The sequence below is a fragment of the Ochotona princeps genome, chromosome 19, assembly GCF_030435755.1.
Source record: "Ochotona princeps isolate mOchPri1 chromosome 19, mOchPri1.hap1, whole genome shotgun sequence".
NCBI classification, from domain to species: domain Eukaryota; kingdom Metazoa; phylum Chordata; class Mammalia; order Lagomorpha; family Ochotonidae; genus Ochotona; species Ochotona princeps.
The window spans coordinates 49,159,737-49,184,049 of record NC_080850.1 but is presented as its reverse complement, the minus strand read 5'-3'; the positions used below and the strand labels follow the sequence as shown (position 1 = coordinate 49,184,049).

The following is a 24,313-nucleotide window of genomic DNA, read 5'->3' as shown; positions in this document are numbered from 1 at the left end:
TTGGTTGGGAAGCAGAGGAGCAGGAACACGAACCAGTGCCCATATGGGATGCAGCATTGAAGGTCAGCCTGTTGAGTCACAGTGCCGGTCCCCACAGTGGTCTTAATATAAAGATCTTACAGTTAGATTAGGCCTTGGCAGGATCACCCACAGCCAAGGTATGTATACTTTAAACTGCTGCCAGTTGAAACTACAGAAGCTGTGGTTTTTCTGCTACACAGACATGGGGGGCGCTTGGCTGCTTCAGGTGGGAATGCAGCACAGGTGAGACCATAATGGGACTGACATATCAGGTGGCAGTAAAGCTCCACCTACCACCAGCATCCCGAGTGGCATCATTGACTGTCCTAACCGTCCCACTTCCTGCAGCCCCTGCTGGTGGCCTGAAGAAAAGCAGCCGAGGATGACCCAATTGTTTGGGCTCCTGACACCCATGTGGGAGACTCGAAAGGAACTCCTGGCTCCTGCCTTGGTCCCGGCCCGGCCCTAGCCATTGCAGCCGTCTGAGCAATAAACCAGTGAGTGGAAGATCTCTCTGTCTCCCTCCTTGTATCTGACTTTCAAATAAAATAAATATGTCTTTAAAAATACCCAGTGAGAACTGCTTATTTTCTTTTTCAAATAAACACTTTGAAAGTCAGAGTTACGCAGAGGGAGGGAGAGGTCAGAAGAGCCCTGGAAAAATGGGCCTCTGCTGTAGCCTGACAGTGCTCCTGTGGACGCTGGCCTCCCAGGAAGTGGCCTGACCCAGCACACCACAGCACCACACCTGTGCAGTGTTCTCCCAACTCATTCGTAAGTCAAGGAGGCAAGGGACAAGCATTTAACCTAGTAGTTAAGATTCCCACTTTTCCCAAGAGTGCCTGGGTTCAGCACCGGGTTTCAGCTCCTTACGCCAGCTCCTGCTAATGCTGACCCTGGGAGGCGACAGTGACGGTGCAGGTCATTGGGTGGGGATCCCTGGCTCTGGCTGCTCAGTCTCTCCACCCCGTGCCAATGCAGGCTCTGGGGAGTGAGCCAGCCAAGGGGAGTGTTTCTGTATGCTCTCTGTCTGCCTCGAATGAATGAAAAAGATCTGAGTAGATGTGTCACTGGAAAAGATACAGGAATTACCAGTTAACATGAACATCATTAATTAAGGATGTGTGTGTTTCAGACGTTCCAGTGCTTGTCGGAAGGCTGGCAGCCAGCATTAGTGAGGAGGTGGGGCAGTGGGTCTGCACATCGCACAGGGGGTGTGTGTGACTCAGCCACTTGGAAAGTTGTCTCACAGTTCCTTGAAATTTGGAGCTACAGTGTGACCCATCCATCCCTCTCAGTGCCCATTGCAGAGAAGGGAAAACATACATCCATACGAAAGCTGTAGCGTCATTCATGATAGCTCAAAGTATAAACAAAATGAGGTATATTCTTACAATGACATTTATTGGCTCCTGACAATAAAAAGCAAGAAATTAATGATACTAAACTATAATACGAATGGACTTTAGAAACATAGTAAAATATGCCAGACACATAAAGTACATTTGTGTACAATACTTAGAAAAGACAAATTTATAAAAGCAAAATGCAGATGAATGGCTGCACAGGGCGGCAGGGGGACTGTGCAGTGGCACCAGCAGGAAGGCTTCCTGCTTGACGAAACTGCTAACACTGGATTACAACAGTGCTGGTAAATTTACTGAAAACCATTGAAGTGTACAGTTAAAACATTTTTATGTATGTGAATACCTCAATAAAATTCCCTTTAAATTTTTGTCAGTCTGATCATGTAGGGTTGGAAACCTTGGAGATGAGAAGCTGGTTAGACTGAGGGCAGAGCTGTGGCCTGGATCGGGGGAAGTGGAAAGAGTAGTGCAGAGGAAGGAGGACGGGGGGTGCCCGGGGGGGACAGTAGAGTGGGCTCCACGGCCAACGGCTGGGCTCTGATTGCAGCCCTGTCACTAATGTGCTCTGTGCCCAATTCAGCTGTAAAATGGGGTGGGTTGGGTCTGGTGCAGTAGCCTAGCTGCTAAGGTCCTCGCCTTGCACATGCCAGGATCCCATGTGGGTGCTAGTTCATGTCCTGGTTGCCCCACTTCCCATCCAGCTCACTGCTTGTGTCCTGGAAAAGCAGTCAAGAACTGTGCACATCCCTGGGCCCCTGAATTCATGTGTGGGAGACCCAGAAGAGACTGCTGGCTCCTGGCTTTGGGTCAGCTCAGCTCTGGCTGTTGCAGCCACGTGGGAAGTGAACCAGTGGATGGAAGATCCTTCTCTGTGTCCCCTCCTATCTAAGTATCTGACTTTCCAATAAAAATAAGTAAGTCTTTAAGAAAGATTGGGCTGGGTTATAATAGTACTTCATATGCCATGTATTGTGTGCTTCCTGGACCTTCCGCGCACCATCATCTCCTCCTGGTTTCTTGGCGCCGTTCTGGCCTTTGCAGGGTCGTCTCCTTCAGGTGCCCTTCCCTCGGCTGCTCATTCTCGGGAAGACAGGCTTAGCACTGCAGCCCCTGTCTCTCAAGTGACTGAAGAATTCAGTCAGTGTTTCGGAGCTCAGCGAGGTTATTCGTTTTCTTTCTAAGCACCTTTTCTTTCACTTTCTCCCTTGTGTTTGGTACCTCAGCACCAAGAAACTGACACTCCAGAACAAACCGTTAGTTTGTTGATAGGAATGTTACATGTGAATTAATCTAAGTTTCTTTTCTAAATGGTCTAGGAAAGCTTGCTATTTAAGGAAATTACAGTGGATATCATTTTGTGATAAAGTTACCCACCCTGAGCCAAATTTTTGAGGTGTCATTTTTATTTAGTGCTTTCCCAGAAGAACACTAGTGTTTCTATAAAAAAATGACGAGAAATTATTATACGTATTTGATTCTGAGTGGCATTTTCACATAGTGGCTGCTTTGTACTGAATGTCATCTATTTTGGAATTACAGCCTTTGCTGTAAGCCGTCCTTTTCCTTCATTAGGAGAGGTTTACAGTCAGAGCACCTGCTTTGGTTTTACGTGACTTCTATTAGCAGACTGTGGGTATCTTGCTGCTGCATTCGCAGCTCTGCAGAGTGCCAGCCGTGCAGCCTGGCAGCAACTGTTGGTGTCTGTGGATGTCACAGTGATGTGTGTCTGTGGATGTCACGATGGACCTGGTGCTCACGGCACGCACTGCACCTGCTCTCGCTGGCCAGAGGTGGGAAGGCTAGCGTGCTGCTCTGCGCTTCGTCGGCGCATGATTGACACCTGTCCAGAAAGCACACTCCCTTCGTGTGTGTGGTGACGTTTAACTGCACATTAACAGAGCAAGCATGAAGCCGAGCGGCAGAGAGAAGGCCCAGGAATGGCACAAATTAGCATGGCACCTTCTGGTAGTGGTCAGGTAAAGACAGCATTTTGTAGTGTTGTTTAAGCTCATTACTGAAGTGTTCCAGAAGGAGCCTGGGGTGGCCCAGCTTTTGGACAGTCAGAAAGCCTCCCTTTGTCCTTGCCTTTGATGCCGTCTTCAGAGGCGCTCCTCGGCAGACTGCTGTCACCTGCTGGAGGTGCTCTAAGTGTGTGTGCAGCTCTGGCTGCTGTATCTGTGTTAGCATCAAGGGGCCGCTGTGAGAGGAGCTTCCTGGCTCTGACCCAGTGAATATTTCCTGCATAGCCTGGCTTGCCACTCCCTATAGTATCCTACTTATTTTTGTTCTTCTAAATTATCCTAAGGATTTGTTGTAATTCTTATTTCCTGTTGACTTAAAGGTTATGTAAATCTAGAAATCTGAATCTTAAAAAAGTTTATTCTAAAGCTCATAAAAATGAAGAGACCTGGTATGAATTACCTATAATTACCTCATTGTTAGTGAACTATGGAAGTCAACTTGATTTTTTTTTTTAAGATTTATTTATTTTTATTACAAAGCCAGAAATACAGAGAGGAGGAGAGACACAGAGGAAGATCTTCCATCCGATGATTCACTCCATAAGTGAGTGCAACGGCCAGTTCTGTGCCAATCTGAAGCCAGGAACCAGGAGCCTCTTCTGGGTCCCCCATGTGGTGCAGAGTCCCAAGGCTTTGGGTTGTCCTTGACTGCTTTCCCAGGCCACAAGGAGGGAGCTGGATGGGAAGTGGGGCCGCCGAGATTAGAACTAGTGCCCATATGAGATCCCTGTGCATTCAAGGCGAGGACTTTAGCTGCTAGGCCACGCCGCCGGGCCCGACTTGATGTTTTTAATGTAGGATCATTGTATTCGTATGCTGCATACATTTTGTAAGTTTTATTGTAATGCATTCTAACGCAATTTTTCCTGATTTTTTTCTCAGATTACGTTCAATGAATATAAATGTTGTAAGCAGTTTCTTTTTTAATAAAGATTCTTCAACTTAGGCTAGTGAGAATTGTCCTCCTGTCATCATAAAAATTCCTTTGATCTTTTTAGGTTACTTTTGATAGCACTCTATTTTTTGAAAGAATATACTTGTATTATTAGTTTTGACTACCTTGTAAAGCTTAGTACAGTGGTTAAGAAGCTGTTGGAAGCACCTGCATCCCACCTCGGAGTCCCTCCCCTGCTTCCTGTTTGAGAGTCCTGCTGCTGCGTGCCCTGGGAGGCAGCAGGTGGGGTGAGGCTGCTGGGGGGCACCCAGGAGACACCCAGGCCTTCTTCCCAGCTCCTGGCTTCCGCCCAGTTCTGGCCTGGCTGTTGTGAACGTTTTGGGGGTAAACCAGTCTCTCTGTTTCTATCTCTCCCTTTAACGTAAATACAAATAAATAGTAAATGGGGCTTAAAATGTGTAGACTTAGTTTTTTTAAAAAAATACTTCATTCAACATTATTAGTTAGCATTATATTGGAAATGATAAGAAAACAGATTTGAATAACACATTTGAGTATTATTCTGTTATTTATAAGTTATTTGGAAAGTTTCTGTGTGTTTAGTCTACCTTAAAGATTTATTTCTTTTAATTGGAAAGTCAGATATACAGAGAGGAGGAGAGACAGAGAAAAAGATGCTCCTTCCAATGATTCATTCGCCAAGTAGCCACAATGGCCAGAGCTGAGCCAATCAGGAGCCAGGAGCCTCTTCTGGGACTCCTATGTGGGTGCAGGGTCCCAAGGCTTTGGGCCGTCCCTGATTGCTTCCCAGGTCACAATCAGGGAGCTGGATGGGAAGCAGGACCACCGGGATTAGAACCAGTGCCCATATGGGATCCCATCACATGCAAGCCGAGTGCTTTAGCCACTATGCTACAGCACAGGGCCCCTCAAAGTAGATTTTAAGTGAACGAAATTTAATGTCAAAAATAAAACTTTTTAGGGCCGAGCGCAATACCATAGCGGTTAAAGTCCTCGCCTTGCTCTCCCTGGGATCCATTACTTGTCTGAAAGGCTTTACACCCACATGCTCGCAACAGGTGGGGCTAGACCAGACCAAAGCATCAGGAGCCCTGTCCTGGTCTCTCCCTGGCTGGCAGGGACCTGAGGACTTGACCCTCCCCTGCTGCCTCCGACTGTGTGAGCAGAAAGCTGGATCCAGGTGCCGGCTGATGGCTGCGTTGGCTGGTCCTCCGCCTGCAGCACTTGTCCTCCTGTGTGTGCTCAGGCATTGCATGCAGCTGACGTGTTCAACATGCACTTCCACTGTGCTGCATAAATTGCACTACATCTGTGTGTTTCTCCAGTAGGTGTTTCTGGCAGTACTCTCTCTGACATCTCCAAGGAAGATCTTGGAGAACTTGAACTATAATTAGATTCACTTGGCCACCAGACAGTTTTGGAGCATTTTGGAATTTGAACATTCTTTCATTGCCTCCCGTCAGTGAACTTATGGGTTCATTTCTTTTAATCTGTGAAAAAATATGACTCTAAAATATCTTGCATGTTTGGTTATGTCTTTAATTCTCTTATGTATTTATAGGTGGTGGTGTTTGTTGTGACTAGTTAGAACGCTGGCTAATATACCTCATTGTTTGCCACAGAAGAGGTTCATCTGGAATTCCTTCATATGCAGTTTCTGTGTTCATTCAATTATACCAGCTATCATTTGCTCAATTTCTAGGGTTCAACTGCACGGATAGACCACGAAACAGCCAGTGTTCTGAGCTCAAGTAGCACACACTCCGCTCCTCGAAGGCTGACGAGCCACCTGGGCACCAAGGTAACAGAAGACAGCCAGCCCGGCCACTCGGGCTCTGGACACTGCTAAGACATCCTGATGTTCTTTAATTCAAGATCTCTCGTTAAAGAAAAAATTACAAAGATGCGTTAGAATGTCAAATTACAGAGAGGCCTTCCTGATCACGGAAGTCCCCTGCTGATTACTCCCCAGTGGTCAGGCCAGAACCAGGAACGTCATCTGGATCCCCCTGTGGGTGGCAGGGGCCTAAACACCTGGCTCGTCTCCCACTGCCCTCCCAGGCCGTCAGCAGAGAGCTGCATCGGGATGAGCCAGCATCGTACAAAATGCTGTTGTCTCCGGTCCTGTCCTGACCGTCAACACTCTTGAAGAAATCGCACCTAATACCAGGAAGCATAATCGGGGAAACAGGATTATAAACTGTTCCAAAATCGTTGGTTTTTTTTTTTCCCACAATGAAGTCATAGGTTTTGGGTTTTTTTTTTATTTGCTTGTTTGTTTGGAAAGTCAGATATACAGAGAGGAAGAGAGACACAGAGGAAGATCTTCTATCTGCTGATTCACTACCCAGGTGGCCGCAATGGCCAGAGTTGAGTCAATCCAAAGCCAGGAGCCAGGAGCCTCTTCTGGATCCCCCATGTGGTGCAGGGTCCCAAGGCTTTGGGTTGTCCTTGACTGCTTTCCCAGGCCACAAGGAGGGAGCTGGATGGGAAGTGGGGCTGCAGAGATTAGAACTAGCGCCCATATGGGATCCCTGTGCATGCAAGATGAGAACTTTAGCCACTAGGCTACTGCACCAGGCCCCAAATCTGTTCATTTTAATTTCTTTTCAGCCTTACACACTTCCCCACAAGTGTCCCAATCTCTGGCCAAACCGGCTTAGTTCCTGCGTCATGAGCACTTGCTGTGACTTCAGCTTCTATGCCTTGTCAGCAGTGTGTGCATCACTTTTGTCCCACCATTGGTGACTGTCAGAACCCAAGATGGTTCCCGGGTCCTGAGGTCCTCTGCCTTCTCCAGGCAGCCCAGGATCCTCCCTGAAATCATCAGCAATTGGCATGAAACATGGCTCTGGAAAACAGGACCTGTCCTTTTTTTTTTTTTTTTAAGATTTATTTTATTTTTTATTGGAAAGTCAGATATACAGAGAGGAGAGAGAGGAAGATGATCTGTCTGCTGATTCGCTCGCCAAGCGGCTATAATGGCTGGAGCTGCGCCAAACCAAAGCCAGGAACCAGGAGTCTCGAGCCTCTTCCAGGTCTCCCACACAGGTGCAGGGTCCCAAGGCTTCGGGCCATCCTCAACTGCTTTCCCAGGCCACAAGCAGGGAGCTGGATGGGAAGTGGAGCTGCCAGGATTAGAACCGGCGCCCATGTGGGATTCCGGCCTGTTAATGTGCCTGCAGCGCCTAGTAAGAGTTTCTGTTCGGAATTGGAGTGGTTGGAAAATGGTTCCAGTGATAACAGACCTTTCGTAGGGTCTCTCAGATGTTAGCAGATGTATTAGAATTTGGACACTGTTTGAAAAGAAAAGAATTACTATTCTTTTGAAATCAGAAGCTAAAATGAAATTCTATATTACTAAACTATATTTTCCATTAAATATTTTTACAGCATACTGTATATACTAAATTTCCACCCTAAACAATGGCTCCTGGGAAAATATATTAGTGAAATAGTTAATGTTGATTTCAGAAATGAATTTTAGTGTAATCCATGGTATTGTCAAAATGACATGTAATCTTTTTATAGTCACAAGAATCACTTGTTGGTACCCTTGTGCCAGGAGCTGTGCTTGGACTTGTGGTACATTATCTCTGATCAACTCTAAACAATGAGGCATGTCTGTTGCTTTCAAGAAAAACTAAACCAAAGAAAAAAGGTTCAGGTCCCTCTTAGATCACATTGAAATTCATCTCCAGAACAGTCAATTCTATCACCTAGCTTTACTGTGAAAGCAGTCTTCAGGTAGGCATTGGGCTCAGGGTTAGGGCAAGACTTGGGGTGCCCTCACCCCACACCCCAGGTCAGAGGGCCTGGTTCCAGTTCTAGCTGCTGCTAATGTGCACCCTGGGAGGCAGCTGTTGACGGCTCGGGTACAGGAGTCCCTGCCACCCAGTGGGAGACTGAGTGGAGTTCTGGGCTCAGCTTTGGCCTGGCCCAGCCGTGGCTGCTGTGGACACATCTGAGGAATGAACCAGTGGATGCAATCAGTCTCATTTTCTCATTTGTTACTCTACCTTTCAAATAAAATGCGAGTAAATAAAAATGAAAAAAAAATTCTTGCAGCAGGCAGCCCCCTTGGTACATGTGCAGCCCAGATCCTGGCTCAGTTCCTAACTCCACTTCCTGTGCAAGAAGTCCTGGGACGCAGCTGGTAGTGGCTCCAGTCGCTGAAGCCCTGCCACCCACACCTGAGCCCTGCCACCCACACCTGAGCCCTGCCACCCACACAGGAGCCCTGCCACCCACACCTGAGCCCCGCCACCCACACAGGAGCCCCGCCACCCACACAGGAGCCCCGCCACCCACACAGGAGCCCTGCCACCCACACCTGAGCCCTGCCACCCACATAGGAGCCCTGCCACCCACACAGGAGCCCTGCCACCCACACAGGAGCCCTGCCACCTACACAGGAGCCCTGCCACCTACACAGGAGCCTGCCACCTACACCTGAGCCCTGCCACCCACACAGGAGCCCTGTCACCCACACAGGAGCCCTGCTACCCACACAGGAGCCCTGTCACCCACACAGGAGCCCTGCCACCTACACCTGAGCCCTGCCAACCCACACCTGAGCCCTGCCAACCCACACAGGAGCCCTGTCACCCACACAGGAGTCCTGTCACCCACACAGGAGCCCTGCTACCCACACAGGAGCCCTGTCACCCACACAGGAGCCCTGCCACCTACACAGGAGCCCTGCCATCCACACCTGAGCCCTGCCAACCCACACAGGAGCCCTGCCAACCCACACAGGAGCCCTGCCAACCCACACAGGAGCCCTGCCAACCCACACCTGAGCCCTGCCACCCACACAGGAGCCTGCCACCCACACAGGAGCCCCGTCACCCACACAGGAGCCCTGCCACCCACACCTGAGCCCTGCCACCCACACAGGAGCCTGCCACCCACACAGGAGCCCTGTCACCCACACAGGAGCCCTGCCACCTACACCTGAGCCCTGCCATCCACACCTGAGCCCTGCCAACCCACACAGGAGCCCTGCCACCCACACAGGAGCCTGCCACCCACACAGGAGCCCCGTCACCCACACAGGAGCCCCGTCACCCACACAGGAGCCCTGCCACCCACACCTGAGCCCTGCCACCCACACAGGAGCCCCGTCACCCACACAGGAGCCCCGCCACCCACACAGAAGCCCCGTCACCCACACAGGAGCCCTGCCACCCACACCTGAGCCCTGCCACCCACATTGAAGTTTGCCCATTCTGCTCGCAGCTGGTGCAGACACGTGGGGAGTGAATCAACAGGCTATCATTTTGTCTGCTTATCTACTTTACAAATTAATATTTTTAGCATGTCAACAAAAGAAAGAAGAAAATCACCTATATTCAACCATACTGTTGTATAAAAAGTGACAATACCTTTTCCTTTTGAAGTAATTTGTGCACGATATTAAAACTGCGAATTATTTTGAATGGTAGCTACTGTCCTGTGTGGGTATTATGTAGCTAATCTTCATGGAGAAAGCCTTGTTAGGTAAGCTCTTGCGTTTTTAGCTCAGAGTAATGAAGTGGTTTGGCTAGCATTACACAGGCTGCCATGTGTTGGTGGACAGCCCAGTGCGGCTCCGTGTAGCTTACGCCAAGAGCAGCTCCCCTAGTCAGCACAGGGGCTGGTGATTCCTTGCCATGTCATCCTGTGATGTTCTGAGGCACCCAGACACCCCAACGCTTTGCAGCTGCAGCTGTGACAAGAAGAAACACCTCCTGGTCGTTGACGGGGACAGGAGTGCCCCTGGGACCCCTTGGTTTACAGAAATGATGGTCTTCATCTCACAACCTCTGGCGCTGCACTGAGCTTGAGCCTCCAAGGTCACTGTGTTTTTAAGTAGATCCTGGCACTCGATGTCAGAGAATGATTTGATGCTTACCAGTTGCTTAAAAAGCAAACAAACGAGGGATTACGAGTCGTAGCTGTGTCGCTCTCTGTGATCATGACTTTGCTTTCTTATGACAAAATTGTTAATGTGCATTTTAACATAATTTGATAAGAGTTAATATTTGGTAAAGGTTAAATGTTAGAGAAAAAGTTTTCTATTGATTTTAGCAATAAACTATAAAGTTTTAAATTGTTCCAACAATTTTGATCAGCCTCATTCCTCATGCGTATTGAAAGAGCTGATTCCCACTCGCAGTTCCCGCCATCTGTGCAGACAGCCTCCTGCTGCGTCTCGTCCCAGTGCTGTGTGCCTCCCTGCCGTCACAGCAGGGCTGGCCATGCGATTGCTTCAGTAACCCCTGCTTCACGTGACTTCATCCTCAAAGGTTTTGCTTTTGTTTGTGATTTTCATGAGTTGCTGTAGATGTTCCATTCATGACGTCAGTGGCGTTGACTGTTAGATACTGAGGTCATAATTTTGTTTCTACACTCGTTTGGCCCACAGGTGGAAATGGTGTATTCATTGTTGTCAATGCTCGGTACCCATGATAAGGATGACATGTCACGAACTTTGCTGGCTATGTCCAGCTCCCAAGACAGCTGCATATCCATGCGACAGTCTGGATGTCTTCCTCTTCTCATCCAGCTCTTACATGGCAATGACAAAGACTCTGTGTTGTTGGGGAATGCCCGGGGCAGTAAAGAGGCTCGGGCCAGGGCCAGCGCAGCCCTGCACAACATCATTCACTCACAGCCTGACGACAAGCGAGGCAGGCGTGAAATCCGAGTCCTTCATCTTTTGGAACAGATACGAGCCTACTGTGAAACCTGTTGGGAATGGCAGGAAGCCCACGAACAAGGCATGGACCAGGACAAAAATCCAAGTACGTGCTCGGTGTGGTGTGCATCGGTATGCATGTTTCAAAGCAAGTATAAAAGTTGAAGAAATTGTAATTCCTTATGAAGAGTTTTGACATTATGGGAAAAATCAGTCAGGGGTGAAAATTAGGGGTGAGAGAATCCCAGACTATACAGAATTCTATGATAAATTTCAAAAACAAAATTTTTTTTTAAAAGTGGAAGAAAAGAAACCTATAATTAATGTATGATCTTTATCACTAGGAGAGGGAAATTTATGTAAGCCATCTATGCTGCTAACGTGTTTTTAAAAGCACATTTTAATTCTGTATTTCTCTAGGGGGAATAAAAATTGAGACTAGGTAAGGCTGTTTCTACCCAGGCACATTAGCAGGGGGCAGGGTCAGAAGTAGAGTGACCAGGATTCTAAGCAGTGCCCACATGAGGGTGCTGGCATCACAGGCGGCAGTTTTAGCCAATATGCCGCATGCCAGCCCCTACCTAGAAATGTTTAACAAAGGACAATGTCATGTGAAACCAAAAAGGGACCGTTTATTGCGTGCATAGCTGGGAGGGGCTATGAAGAACTTGAGTGGTCGCTGCCCGTCTTCTTTTCTGAGGAAGAAGCTCAGGGTGACCTCTTATCCATTCTTTTGGCTGTTAGTAATAACCCAGAATCCTTTGTGTTTGCATATCCACTCGTGCAGTGGGCACAGAGCTGTGTTGTATCTGTGGTGCTGTGTGATTCTCAGAACCGCCCGATGGGGAAACGGAAGCTCAGAGGCCAAGCAGTGCTCGGGGGCCTCACCACGGGCTGCTAGCTCTGAGCTGCAGCCCCAGCCTGCATGGGTGGTGACAACACAGCCATCTCTGCAGTCCCTCTGCTGAGGGAGAGGGGACATGGACACTGGGACCCTTGGAGATTAATTCAGCAATCCGTGCAGCCAAGCACCAAAAGCAGCACGTGTATTAGGTGAGGCCTTCCTTGACCTGCTAAGAATTGGCTTCCTCTCCCTCTTTCTCTCTTTCTCACACAAATTTGCAAAACAAGAGAAGTGATAATGAGAACAAGACTAGCAGATATTCTTTAAGCTTGAACATAGATCATTTAAAACCTACAAAGTTTCAGGACCTTTGGACTAGCCCAGTTGTGGCTGTTGCAGCAATTTGGGGAGTGAGCCAGCACAGATAGAAGAGCACTGTCTCTCTCTCTCTCTCTCATTTTTACTCTTTCAAATAAAACACAGTTGTTTTTTTTAATTAATTTATTTAAAGAGCTTTAAGGATAAGGGAAAAGAGTACAGCAGAGGATCCTTGATATTGCTTTCCTATCCAGGTGCTGGTCTGGGAGAGCATTTCCTGCAGGGGCTGCCTGCCTTGGCCCTTGCAGTGTGAAATTCCCCCCCAGTTTGTACTGTGGATGGAGGTTGCTGTTAAAGTTTGTTTTTGTCAGATAATGAGTTTTTCATCTTTGTACATCTTATTGTATGTAGAGGTACATTTCTTGGACTCCTTTTTCTCTAAGCTTCTGTTCATTTCCTAGGGTATCTATGGCAGACTGTATAGCAGTGCCAGCCTTGTAACCTGTGCTATGACAATAGCTTACACGGAAATTAGAAGCAATTTTGGACTAGAAGAGTTTCATTTTTCCTATTGGCAGCATCATTTTAAACTCTTAGTTATTTGACGTACAGCATCAACCAACAAGGCGCTAGCTGCTGGATATGGTTGAAGGCAGATGCGCAGTAAGCATTTTGGTGAAGCTAAGGAGAACCCTTCCCTCCTGCCTTGTGGCAATAGGCGTGTGCATTAGGGATGTATTGTGAGCCCTGGCTACTTCTGAAGCTTTTGGAAGAAACAAAAGGTCACTGTTTCTGTCAATTTTGTTTTTCAGTGCCAGCTCCCGTTGAGCATCAGATCTGTCCTGCTGTGTGTGTTCTGATGAAACTTTCCTTTGATGAAGAGCATAGACATGCAATGAATGAACTTGGTAAGACGAAAGCGTGTCTCAGTGCCACAAGCACCAGTGGATTTTAGATCCTGGTACAAAGTGTAGGAAGTGAAGGTTTCCTGCCGCTGGTGAATGGAGAGATGAGGCTTCTGATGTGTTACTGCCTTGTCCGTCCCTGCAGCAAAACCCGCACCAAAAGAATCGTGCACAACAGCTGCTGCTGCCCTCTCAGAAACTGACTGGGCTTCTCACACTCTTAGCCGTGTGCTGAAAGATTCCCTGACGGGCCACTGCTGCCTGTCGCCAGGGGTGGACCTGTTGGGAAGGATTGTGGCATTGTCCTCGAGGTCTGAGTGTTGATGAGCACCTGGAAGAAATACTGTTAACTCTCACCTGCCCTCATGGTTACCAGCATCTTCATGGTTTCAGCATAAGCTGCATGCTATCTTTGAAACTGATTAATATGGAAAAGTATCATGGTCCAGTTTAAACTGGGAACATTAATTTTGGCACAGTTCCTCCTCTAGTTGTGTGTTATCACACAACAAAAACCTTATTTACCCTGCATTTGTGCACCCCATTTTCATGTATTGGTTTTCTTTGATTTCTAGGTTCATTTGTGCACGTGTGGTATTTGTAACTTGCATCGTGCTGAGCCTTCTTCCAGTCGTGCCACAAGCGAGAACCATGCGCTGAGTGCCCGTCTCAGTGTCTCTGCGCCCTTGCTTCTCTCTGTTGTGTTACACTCCATTTCAGCTCCCGCCTGTTCTCCCTCCACCCTCACCATTGTCACTACTCATTAATTTTAAAAGCATTGAAGTCATGAGACTTAAACACAGAGAAACTGAACAGCCAGAGTGTGTTCTCCGAGTTCTCCCCTGGTGAGGCACTGCACCGATAGGCTTCTGGTCTGCCTTCCAGCCACACCTGGCTACCTGGGGTCCCAGTGTCACCCCATCTTTCCTCCCTGTGGTCAGCCTGAGGCCGTCTCCCCTTCTCAGTGAAATCTCAGCATCTGTGAAAAGTTTAAGATTTAATGTTGTCATGCTAATAATATTGGGAGGAGGTTAAAAATGTACACAGAAAGATAAATACAATTTTGATTAATTGCAAAGTATTTTTAAAAAATAAGTTCCTGTGTTCCCATGGACTGTAGACTAGGAGTGACACATTGATCATCTGATTTTCAACATTAAACCTAGACTCAGTATTTGTTCCTCTTCCTTCTTCAGGTAGGAAGGCTCCCCGGGGCATTTCATCACAGCAGCTAGGGCAGGGGCTTTCAGGTGAGGAGCAGGACCGGGCCTGGGGGTGTGGCTGCTGGGGATGTAGTTACAGGGGATTTCCTTCACATTCCCAGCCTCAGGATGCTGGGGGAAAAGGAGGCTTAATTGTGTGGGTTGGGGGTGGTGGAGATAGTGTTAGAAGCACAAGGACCAGCAATGAGAGAAAGGCCACTTAGGTAGGCCGAGATAAATCCTTCAGTCCAGTATACTGTCTGTACATATAAGGGTCTAGAACTAGCAGAGCACTGCCTGCATACACACAGATCTAGAACTAGCAGAGCACTGCTTGTGCACACACACAGGTATAGAACTAGCAGAGTGCTGCCTGCATATACACAGGTCTGGAACTAGCAGAGTGCTGCTTGTGCACACACACAGGTCTAGAACTAACACAGTGCTGCTTGTGCACACACACAGGTTTAGAACTAGCAGAGTGCTGCCTGCACACACAGGTCTAGAACTAGCAGAGTGCTGCCTGTGCACACACACAGAACTAGAACTAGCAGAGTGCTGCCTGCACACACACAGGTCTAGAACTAGCAGAGCGCTGCTTGTGCACACACACAGAACTAGAACTAGCAGAGTGCTGCCTGCACACACAGGTCTAGAACTAGCAGAGCACTGCCTGTGCACACACACAGAACTAGAACTAGCAGAGTGCTGCCTGCACACACAGGTCTAGAACTAGCAGAGCGCTGCTTGTGCACACACACAGAACTAGAACTAGCAGAGTGCTGCCTGCACACACAGGTCTAGAACTAGCAGAGTGCTGCCTGTGCACACACACAGGTCTAGAACTAGCAGAGTGCTGCTTGTGCACACACACAGGTCTAGAACTAGCAGAGCACTGCTTGTGCACACACACAGGTATAGAACTAGCAGAGCGCTGCCTGCACACACACAGGTCTAGAACTAGCAGAGTGCTGCCTGCACACACACAGGTCTAGAACTAGCAGAGCGCTGCTTGTGCACACACACAGAACTAGAACTAGCAGAGTGCTGCCTGCACACACAGGTCTAGAACTAGCAGAGTGCTGCCTGTGCACACACACAGGTCTAGAACTAGCAGAGTGCTGCTTGTGCACACACACAGGTCTAGAACTAGCAGAGCACTGCTTGTGCACACACACAGGTCTAGAACTAGCAGAGTGCTGCCTGCATACACACAGGTCTAGAACTAGCAGAGTCCTTTCAGTTCTGGATTGTTGCACTAGTGATGTGTTCTTACTAATTCCTAGGTCGGTCTCCTTACCTGTTTACACTGGTTTCTTAAAATGATAACTACATGGTCCTGGCCTCTAAGTTAATGCTTGCTATCATGGTATTAATAATGCTGCATGATATAGCCATAGCTGCAGCACCTGCTAGGCGCAGTGGGAGGCAGGGCCCAGGTTCTCTGGGAAAGAAGTGGAGACCAAGGGACTGGCATGATCAGGAAGCTTGTGAAACACTCATCTTTAGAAGGCTCATTTTAGGAGGTCTCCCTTGCTGGCAGTGCCTTCCTAAACCAGGTAGATGTCATCTGTCCATTGTCATCTTTAGATGCAAATTAAGTCAATGATTCTGTGTAATATCACCTCAGGTAGGTGCTTCCCAACTGTCTCTGATGCCAAAGATAACCGTGTTGGCCTAATCTGGCCTGTATAGATCACTTTTTCCAAACATAAAGTGTGGGTGCACTGGTCGTCTTCACAGCTTTGAAACATTCTTGTTTTTGTTAGGGCAGCCAAGATTTATTCTGTCAGTCATGAATTTATATCATATTTCAGTCAAACCTTAAATTTTTGAATTGTATAGAATTCAGTAAATTTTTTCTGAAATCTAAGGCATTCTTTCCTTTTATGTGATGTTCCAGATTTTATTCCATGTTCTTTCTTCATTAGCCATGCTCATTACGTAACTTTTTTTTTCCAAATCAAGTTCTCAACTTTTTTCTTGTAGGAATACTCAATTGTTGGATTACTTTCTGCCTTTATGGAACCTTTAGATACATTGCATCTTTCTTAAGATAGTATCCCAAATGTTGCTCAGTTGGCAGAATTTTATGCAGACAAAAGCATGGTGTGGTTGGCCTGGCTCTATGATAGCTGACTGGTGAGCGTCTTCCCACGGCTCTCGGCCGCAACCTTCAGGGCTGCCCTGAGTCCTCTTTCTGCTGACTCCTTTCCCTTTGCCGAGGCCCAAGGTAGTGGAACTTCTGGAAGCTCTGTCCTGGGTTCTCGTCTCTCTCCATGAGGTCATCCATCACTCCCACGGCCTTGGTTACTGAAGTTACTGTGCAGTTTGTATTCATGCAGTTTGTCTCTGCCAAGTTTAGATGCATTATTGAACAGCTTTCTTGAATCTGGCCCTTACTTAACTGAGAAACTTTTAATTCTGTCAACAAACTGAATGCACTACCTCCTCTGTCACCCAGTCTCTGCTTTCTAGAATTCCTTTTTTCAAAGACCGGTGTGCTGATCAGCCTGGTTGCTCAGGCCACAACCTGGAAGTCACCATGATGCAGTCCCCCGCTCTGCCCGCGGTGTGGCTGAGGGGTCTATTCCATAGTAAATCTCAAAGGACTGCTCTTGTCCAAGCCCCTCTCTCCTTTCTGGAATACTTTGTCTTGGAGTCGTGGTGCCTTCTTTTCTGCATGCCAGCTGCCGTCAGTTCAGAATGCGCATCTGATCATCGCTGCCTCTGCCAAAGGCCTTTAATGTGACACACGGAAGCCCTAGCCTTTGTGTACAGCGTCTCCTTGTCACTGGACATCTCTTGTGCTTTAATGCTTTGTTGTTCTTGCCCTTGGCAAATGCTTGTTTATCCCCTAGCTACCAAGTATTATTTCCTTAGCCCTTTTCTGGGGACACCCACCTCCCAGATGGGGTGCGGTCCACCTGGTGTCTTCTCCTGGACTAATGAATGCACAACCCATCACACTTTAACTGGCAGGTCCATGTCTGTCTTTCTCTAAGCTGTAAGTTCCATAAAGACAAAGACTGTTTTTTAGTTCATTCGTTGTTTATTTTTGTTCCATCATGTGTAGACTAAGTGAAATCTTCTACGTAGGTTTAACTATCATCTAATCAGTATTCACTTACTACGTTTAAACTCAGTTCTGCTTGCATTTAAGATTTTTCATGAATCTTCCTACAGATAAGTTTTTGGGCCTGGAATTCTTGACCCAAGGTACAACTTTATTTTGCAGATGTACCCATTTTATGTCCAGATCATTCGAGATCATCTATAAAACATGACTGCCCTGGTCTCTTTCAGGTGAATGTTCAGACCAGAGGTGTCAGGTCACCTGCTTATATTCACCCTCTTCTTTGTTATTATTTTCTCAGCTTTTCTCTGTGTCAAAATGACCTTCCAAGTCCATGGCAGTTAATGTTTGGTGACGAATGCTGCTCAGAATAACTTCCATATCCATTTTATCTTGCGTTTGTTCACTCCCACACCGTGTTGCTTCACCTTTTGTTTTTAAACTCTTTCCCCTTGCTTTCTCTCTTGCTCTCCTGGCGTGGGCCCCGCGGGCACTGCCAAGCATGCCTGGAGCCTAACCTCAGGGGAAGGGTGCAGCAGCTCCCTGGGGTAGCCAGTCACTGCTGCTACCAAAGAGTAGCAAGGCACTTCTTGGAAAATACAATTGAGTCATTTTTTAGAACATAATGTTATATTCAACACTAATTTTTTTCACCCAAAAGACACATTTTGTGTCATTTGCAGTTTCATGTCCAAATTTCGGCATTCTTGAGGTAATTTTTCAGCCAACTAGAAAAGATATTAATTCGCCCACTGTGTGTAACAGTGAAGAGTATTTCTAAAGTCCCAGTCTTAACACAGATAAGTCGCCTTCTGTTTTTTATGTTCAGGGAGACCTAGCTTTAAGAAATAGCCTCCTCCATGATTGGCAAGGTTCAGGGTAAACACAGTAATTAGAAAACAGTGTTCCTTTCGCTCAGTAAGCAAGGACTGGCGGGTGGGGAGACTGGCAGACAATGGAAGCGCTGACACAGAAGTCCTTCTAACAGTTGTTGTGGCTTGTAATTCTAAAGGCAAATATAAAATATTCTTTAATATTTTTTCTCTAATGTATATGTTACCAGTTGGGTGCCAGCATGTTCAATTTTAGAGCATTATCTTTTTCCTCTTACCCTTTTTAAATCAGGGGGACTACAGGCCATTGCAGAATTATTGCAAGTGGACTGTGAAATGTATGGGCTTACCAACGACCACTACAGTATTACATTAAGGCGATATGCTGGGATGGCCCTGACAAACTTGACCTTCGGAGATGTAGCCAACAAGGTATGCTTTATAACATCCATGTCTTAAGATAGCTCAGGTATGCATTAATTTACTTGCATACAAACTACTTCTGACTGACTTTCTTTTTATCCCACTCCTCATTAAATCATGATAATAACTTATACCTCACCCCACTGCACACACCCTTACCCATTTGGTTGTCTTATGGGGAAAGGAGGCGCACCCACCTCAGGTGGAACATAGGAGTGGAATGTAGGAGCGAACTTCTGTGAGCACTTAACACCACTCCTAGTAAAAAACAGCAAAAGGCTGAGTATTCTGGTGGCAACAGCCAGTGTGGCGAACGCTCCAATCTCATGCAAATAGGAGACCTTGTTTTTACAATCCTTTGCATATCACTTCTTTTATATTCACTTTACTTGTCTAGAGTGGCAAGGAAAAAACAACACATTATTAGAAGGGTATCTGTCTTTTACTTAGATAATCTTATATCTCTTCTGGGTGAAATGCTAGTTACAATTAAAATATGACAGTGTGAGGATGAGTCGCAAAGAGAGCACAGCTGCGGTGCGGTCGCTGAGCCTGTTCTGTGTTCCTGCAGGCCACACTGTGCTCCATGAAGGGCTGCATGAGAGCGCTCGTGGCCCAGCTGAAGTCGGAGAGCGAAGACTTGCAGCAGGTATGCCGTCGCCTCCCGTAACTTGTGCGCGGGTGTTCAGTGTCCTGATTTAGATTGCACTCTGGCTGAGTATGCAGTATCTTGTGTTTGGAATGGGTTCCATTAATGCTGGAAATAAGTAAGTAATTTGTAGGAGTCTCTCCTGGCATTCAGGAAGAATTTATTAGTAGATTTGCGCTTTTATCTGTGTCATGAAAAAAGAGCGACCAGTATGAACTTTTTTTATAGACTATATTAACATGGATTTGCTTGCAGGTTATTGCAAGTGTTTTGAGGAATTTATCTTGGAGAGCAGATGTGAACAGTAAGAAGACGTTGCGAGAAGTTGGAAGTGTGAAAGCCCTGATGGAATGTGCTCTGGGAGTTAAGAAGGTACCTTGCCGGTCACTGAGTTCCGTAATAGCAGTTTCCATTTCAGCTGTTTTTTGGTTGCCTCTTCCTGCCCAGGAGAGTTCTGGATTTCTAAGCTGTGTCACCATTGCGTAGCTTTAGAGATAGCTTAGTGCCATCCAAGGTTTCCCTTAGTACAGGGCTGAGGTGGAGGTGGCGGGGTCACCAGTTTTCCCACAGTGGGGGTCTGTAGCATCGCTGGCCTTTGCCCACCAGCTGCCAGGACACCATCCCTCCCTCTGTGACAATCCAAAACATCTCCAGACATTCCCAGACAACCACAGAAAGAAGGAGAGGCAGTCACCCCAGCTGAGCATCACTAATGGATCACCTCGGTACTCCGAATCTGAGTTTCCTAAAGTCCTCAAAAGTTACTGGCCTGCTAGTTTATCAAGGGGTGGTCTGCCCCAAGTTTGAGGAATCCCAGTCGGTCATCTGCTGTGACAGGAAGTATCTCCAGGTGGAGGATGAGCTCCAAAAACTGCTCAATTGAAGGAAGGAAGAAAAGTGAACGTGAGGTCTGAGAGAGACCAGGTAAACACTCCTAGGTAATCTGGGCTTCCTTTCAGCCACCAGTCCCTCTAGAGCACAGCCAGGAGCCAGGTCCCCCCTGTGGGCAGCAGGCCCAAGCACTGGAGTGGCCCGCTCCTGCCTCCCAGGTGCGTCAGCAGAGGGCCTGGGCTCAGCCGCCCCTGTGGGGGCGCGGGAGCTGGCTGTCAGCGGAGGGTCTCAGCTGCACCTGTCGGGGCGCGGGAGCTGGCTGTCAGAAGAAGCCAGGCCTTAACCCACCCGGCCACATCTGCTTCGGAGGTTTTTTTGTCAGATATACAGAGAGGAGAGACAGAGAGGAAGGTCTTGCATCCACTGGTTCACTCCCCAAGTGGCTGCCATGGCCGGAGCCATGCCATGAAGCCAGGAACCTGGAGCCTCTTCCGGGTCTCCCACGTGGGTGCAAGGTCCCAAGGCTTCAAGCCATCCTCAGCTGCTTTCCCAGGCCAGGTTTAGAACCAGCGACCATATGGGATCCCAGCATGTGCAAGGCTAGGACTTTCACCACTAGGCTACCATGCTGGGTCCAAAGCATATTATTTTGTGCCTGAAATGCTCTTGAGATTTTATTAGATAGAAAAATGTTCAATTTCTACAGCACAGTGGGGTGACCACGGTCACAGTAACTATTACATGAAAACATGGAAGAGAGGAACTGGGAGAACCCAGCATGGAGAAAGCTGGGCATGTCAGGGTACCGATTACCTGAGCCAATCCATCTCTGCCCCAATCTCCAGGAAGGTGTGCGGGGCCATGTTATTCAGATGGCCAGCTAGAATGGTGACGGGCATGCTACTCAGAGTCTGCATAGACCTGCTGGCTGGGCATAAGATCTGTTATTCTTCAGCAAAAACCTGAGTGGCGGGCCCGGCGGTGTGGCCTAGCGGCTAAAGTCCTCGCCTTAAAAGCCCCGGGATCCCATATGGGCGCCGGTTCTAATCCCGGCAGCTCCACTTCCCATCCAGCTCCCTGCTTGTGGCCTGGGAAAGCAGTTGAGGACGGCCCAATGCTTTGGGACACTGCACCCTCGTGGGAGACCCGGAAGTGGTTCCAGGTTCCCGGCTTTGGATCGGCGCAGATCGGCGCGCATCGGCCCGTTGCGGCTCACTTGGGGAGTGAATCATCGGACGGAAGATCTTCCTCTCTGTCTCTCCTCCTCTCTGTATGTCTGTAAAAAAAAAAAAAAAAAAAAAAAAAAACTGAGTGGCGAGGAAGCCCTGAAAGGGAAATGCAAGCTGTAGCTCTCGTGAGCTGCAGCCGCACACGTCCTGGTAGTCTAGTCAGAGCTGTCGAGGAAGTGGAGCAGCTGGGACTCTACAGAGTACTGAGTGCACAGGACGGTGGTGCAGCCGCTGTGCCCTGTGTTTAAACTACACCTACTCCAGTGACCCAACCATTTCACTCCAGAGTATTTACAAGAGGAACAAAACTTAGGTTCACACGAAGTTTTATACACAAATATTTTATACTTTCTGATTACATACCTTGCTGAAAATTGGATTATAGATGTTAAGATTTCCAACCTGTAATCATTTCTCCCTGTACCCTCTAGTTGAACTATAAAACACAGCTCAGGCCCAACACAGTAGCCTAGTGGCTAAACTCCTCACCTTGCATGTGTCAGGATCCCATATGGGCATCAACTGTCCCAGTTCCCTTCCAGCCCCTGCTCTTGTCCTGGGAAAGCAGTGGAGGAAGGCCCAGGACCTTGTGACCCTGCACCTGTGTGGGAGACCCAGAAGAAGCTCCTGGCTTCAGACCAACTCAGCAGCGGCTGTTGCAGCCACTTGGGGAGTGAACCAGCAGATGAAAGATATTTCTTTCTCTTCTTCTCTCTGTAAATCTAACTTTCCAATAAAAAATAATTTAAAAAAAAGCTTAGCTCTGGACATGCTTTCAGTCTGCACATCTGGGCCAGTTGCAGTTTGCTGTATGCTGGAATCTGGGCATGCCCGATGTTACCTCACCCACCATGTAAGTTGGCAAAGCTCTTTTCCTCCTGCAGCTTGATTGCAGAGAGCCCTTCTTCCTGTCTGCGCCTGCTTCCTTGATGAGGGCATGAAGTGGCTTGTTCCTGCGTGTGTCCGTCCCTGTGCTAGTCACAGGCCGGTTTCCCTCCTCCCTTCCCCAACAGGACTGCTGTCCCTTGTGCAGATCAGACCGTCGCTGCTGACCCCTTTCCCCTCAGGAGCAGCGTCTTGTCCCTGAAGACGCAGAGCTGCAGCACAGAGTACAGTGTCTCATGAACGGTCTGTAGTTTTTGGAAAGAACAAAGAGTCAGAGGTGGAGAAAAAGCAGAAGCGAAATCTTGCGTCCTCTGGTTCGTGCGCAGACGGCTGCAGCTGCTGGGCCGGGCACGCAGGAAGCAGGCGCTCCGTCCGGCTCCTCATGCGGGTGGCAGGGTCCCAAGGACTTGGGCCTCTCCTGCTGCTTTCCGAGGCACAATGGCTGGGAGCTGGATTGGGAGTGGGGCACGTGGGACACGAACCCCATGAGGTGCCCATGTGGGATTTTTATGTCCCACAATGCTAACTTCTTACATCTTTTTTATCTACCAAAAGTAAATTATTGGAATCTTCAAAACAGCTATCAATTTCCTGTGTTTACAACTCCTAGAGTGCCTCTAGCTGTGATAGGAAAATGGATGTTTTAAAATGCTTGTTCTTTGAGTCACTATAAATAGTAAGAAGGATCCTGGCAGGTTTTGATTGGATGCCTTTAGTTGGGCATCAGCTTGTTGCTGTGCTACTTTGATAGTATAAAGAGTTCTGGTATCTTGCAGTTACTTTGGTTCTGTAGGAATTTTAAGAAATATTAGTTTTTCCAGTATCCTTTTTTCTTTTTAACATTGTTAATTTGATTAACATTAAATAGATACATGTGTGTGTTCTAAACAGAATCTATTGTACATGCTGCTTTTCAACTTGGTCTAGTCGTGTTATAGTAATTCTTAGGTATAGTGCTATATCGTTATGGTATATAGAATCCAGTTTGTATTATACTGAAAATGTGTTTTTCATAATACATTATCAGTTAGGTTTCATATTTTAATGCAAGTCCTTTTAAGATACGTTGTATACCATTAACTTAATGTTGTGTTTGCTTGTTTTATATAGGGTTAGCACTGATTTAGCTTTCATTTGTTGTTTTATGGAAGTTATTCTAAGTGGAATGTCCCTAGTAATTTCTCAGTGAGGGGTGGGAGTTGGGAAAATTTTTTTTTTAGTATTTTTGTTGAGTAGTTTTTGAGAGACAAATTCCAACTCTAATTAGATGGTACATATTCCATTTCTTAATAGGAATCAACCCTCAAAAGTGTATTGAGTGCCTTATGGAACTTGTCGGCACACTGCACTGAGAACAAAGCTGACATCTGCTCTGTAGATGGTGCCCTTGCGTTTTTGGTTGGCACGCTCACTTACCGGAGCCAGACGAACACTTTAGCCATTATTGAAAGTGGAGGTGGGATATTACGCAATGTGTCCAGCTTGATAGCCACAAATGAGGACCACAGGTACACAGAGAGCTTTGTGTTGCTTTTAAATCAATTACTATAGAGTTTATACCCTCAAAAAGATTTTGTGTTGTTACAAAAGTTCCACGCCAAAAAATGTATATTTTATTAAGTTTTTTATTAGCTGTTAACTCCAGTTTATCTCACATACTTACACCGTAGTAAGCACATAATATCTCAAAACAAAAAAAGTATAGCCCATAGATATATAAAGAAAAACCTAAGAGCGACAAATTAGAGCAAAACCCCTTCTGTTTATTAGTGTAACATAAAGGAATATGAGGACTATATTGTAAAACACAAGTGACGGGGGAGGCAGACAGCTCTCATTCTGCTGCTGCTGTCATGTGGCCACGGCCGCGCTCCCGGTCAAGCTGAGCAGGCCCGCAGTGCAGGTGCACAGTGGCAGAAGCTGCTCTGTGTGCTCTCAGCACAGGTGTCTTCCACAGCCTGCTCATTTCCAAGATTTCTCCAGTATTGTTCCTCCAGAGAAAGGATCAGGCCCTTTTGTAAAAGGACTCTAAGAATATTGATGTCTTTTCTGTCAGTTTTGAAGCACGGACCCAAGCCTCCCATCTTCCGGGCTGCTCAGCTATGCCAGGG

The 24,313-nt window shown here is 47.3% G+C and overlaps 1 protein-coding gene across 6 annotated transcripts in view; it reads left to right on the top strand.

Moving 5' to 3' along the window:
- The window catches only part of APC (APC regulator of WNT signaling pathway), a 92,071-nt gene that overhangs the window by 59,332 nt on the left and 8,426 nt on the right, over positions 1-24,313 (top strand). For 2 of the 6 annotated variants that reach the window (XM_058677485.1, XM_058677484.1), the window contains 8 exons: positions 6,028-6,126; positions 10,735-11,113; positions 12,982-13,077; positions 14,271-14,324; positions 18,478-18,617; positions 19,180-19,257; positions 19,513-19,629; positions 23,496-23,710. In XM_058677485.1, the coding sequence (XP_058533468.1) occupies positions 6,028-6,126; positions 10,735-11,113; positions 12,982-13,077; positions 14,271-14,324; positions 18,478-18,617; positions 19,180-19,257; positions 19,513-19,629; positions 23,496-23,710 (1,178 nt within the window). The remainder of the gene's footprint in view (positions 1-6,027; positions 6,127-10,734; positions 11,114-12,981; positions 13,078-14,270; positions 14,325-18,477; positions 18,618-19,179; positions 19,258-19,512; positions 19,630-23,495; positions 23,711-24,313) is intronic. The other 4 variants (XM_058677488.1, XM_058677487.1, XM_058677489.1 and 1 more) reach the window with 4 other exon arrangements.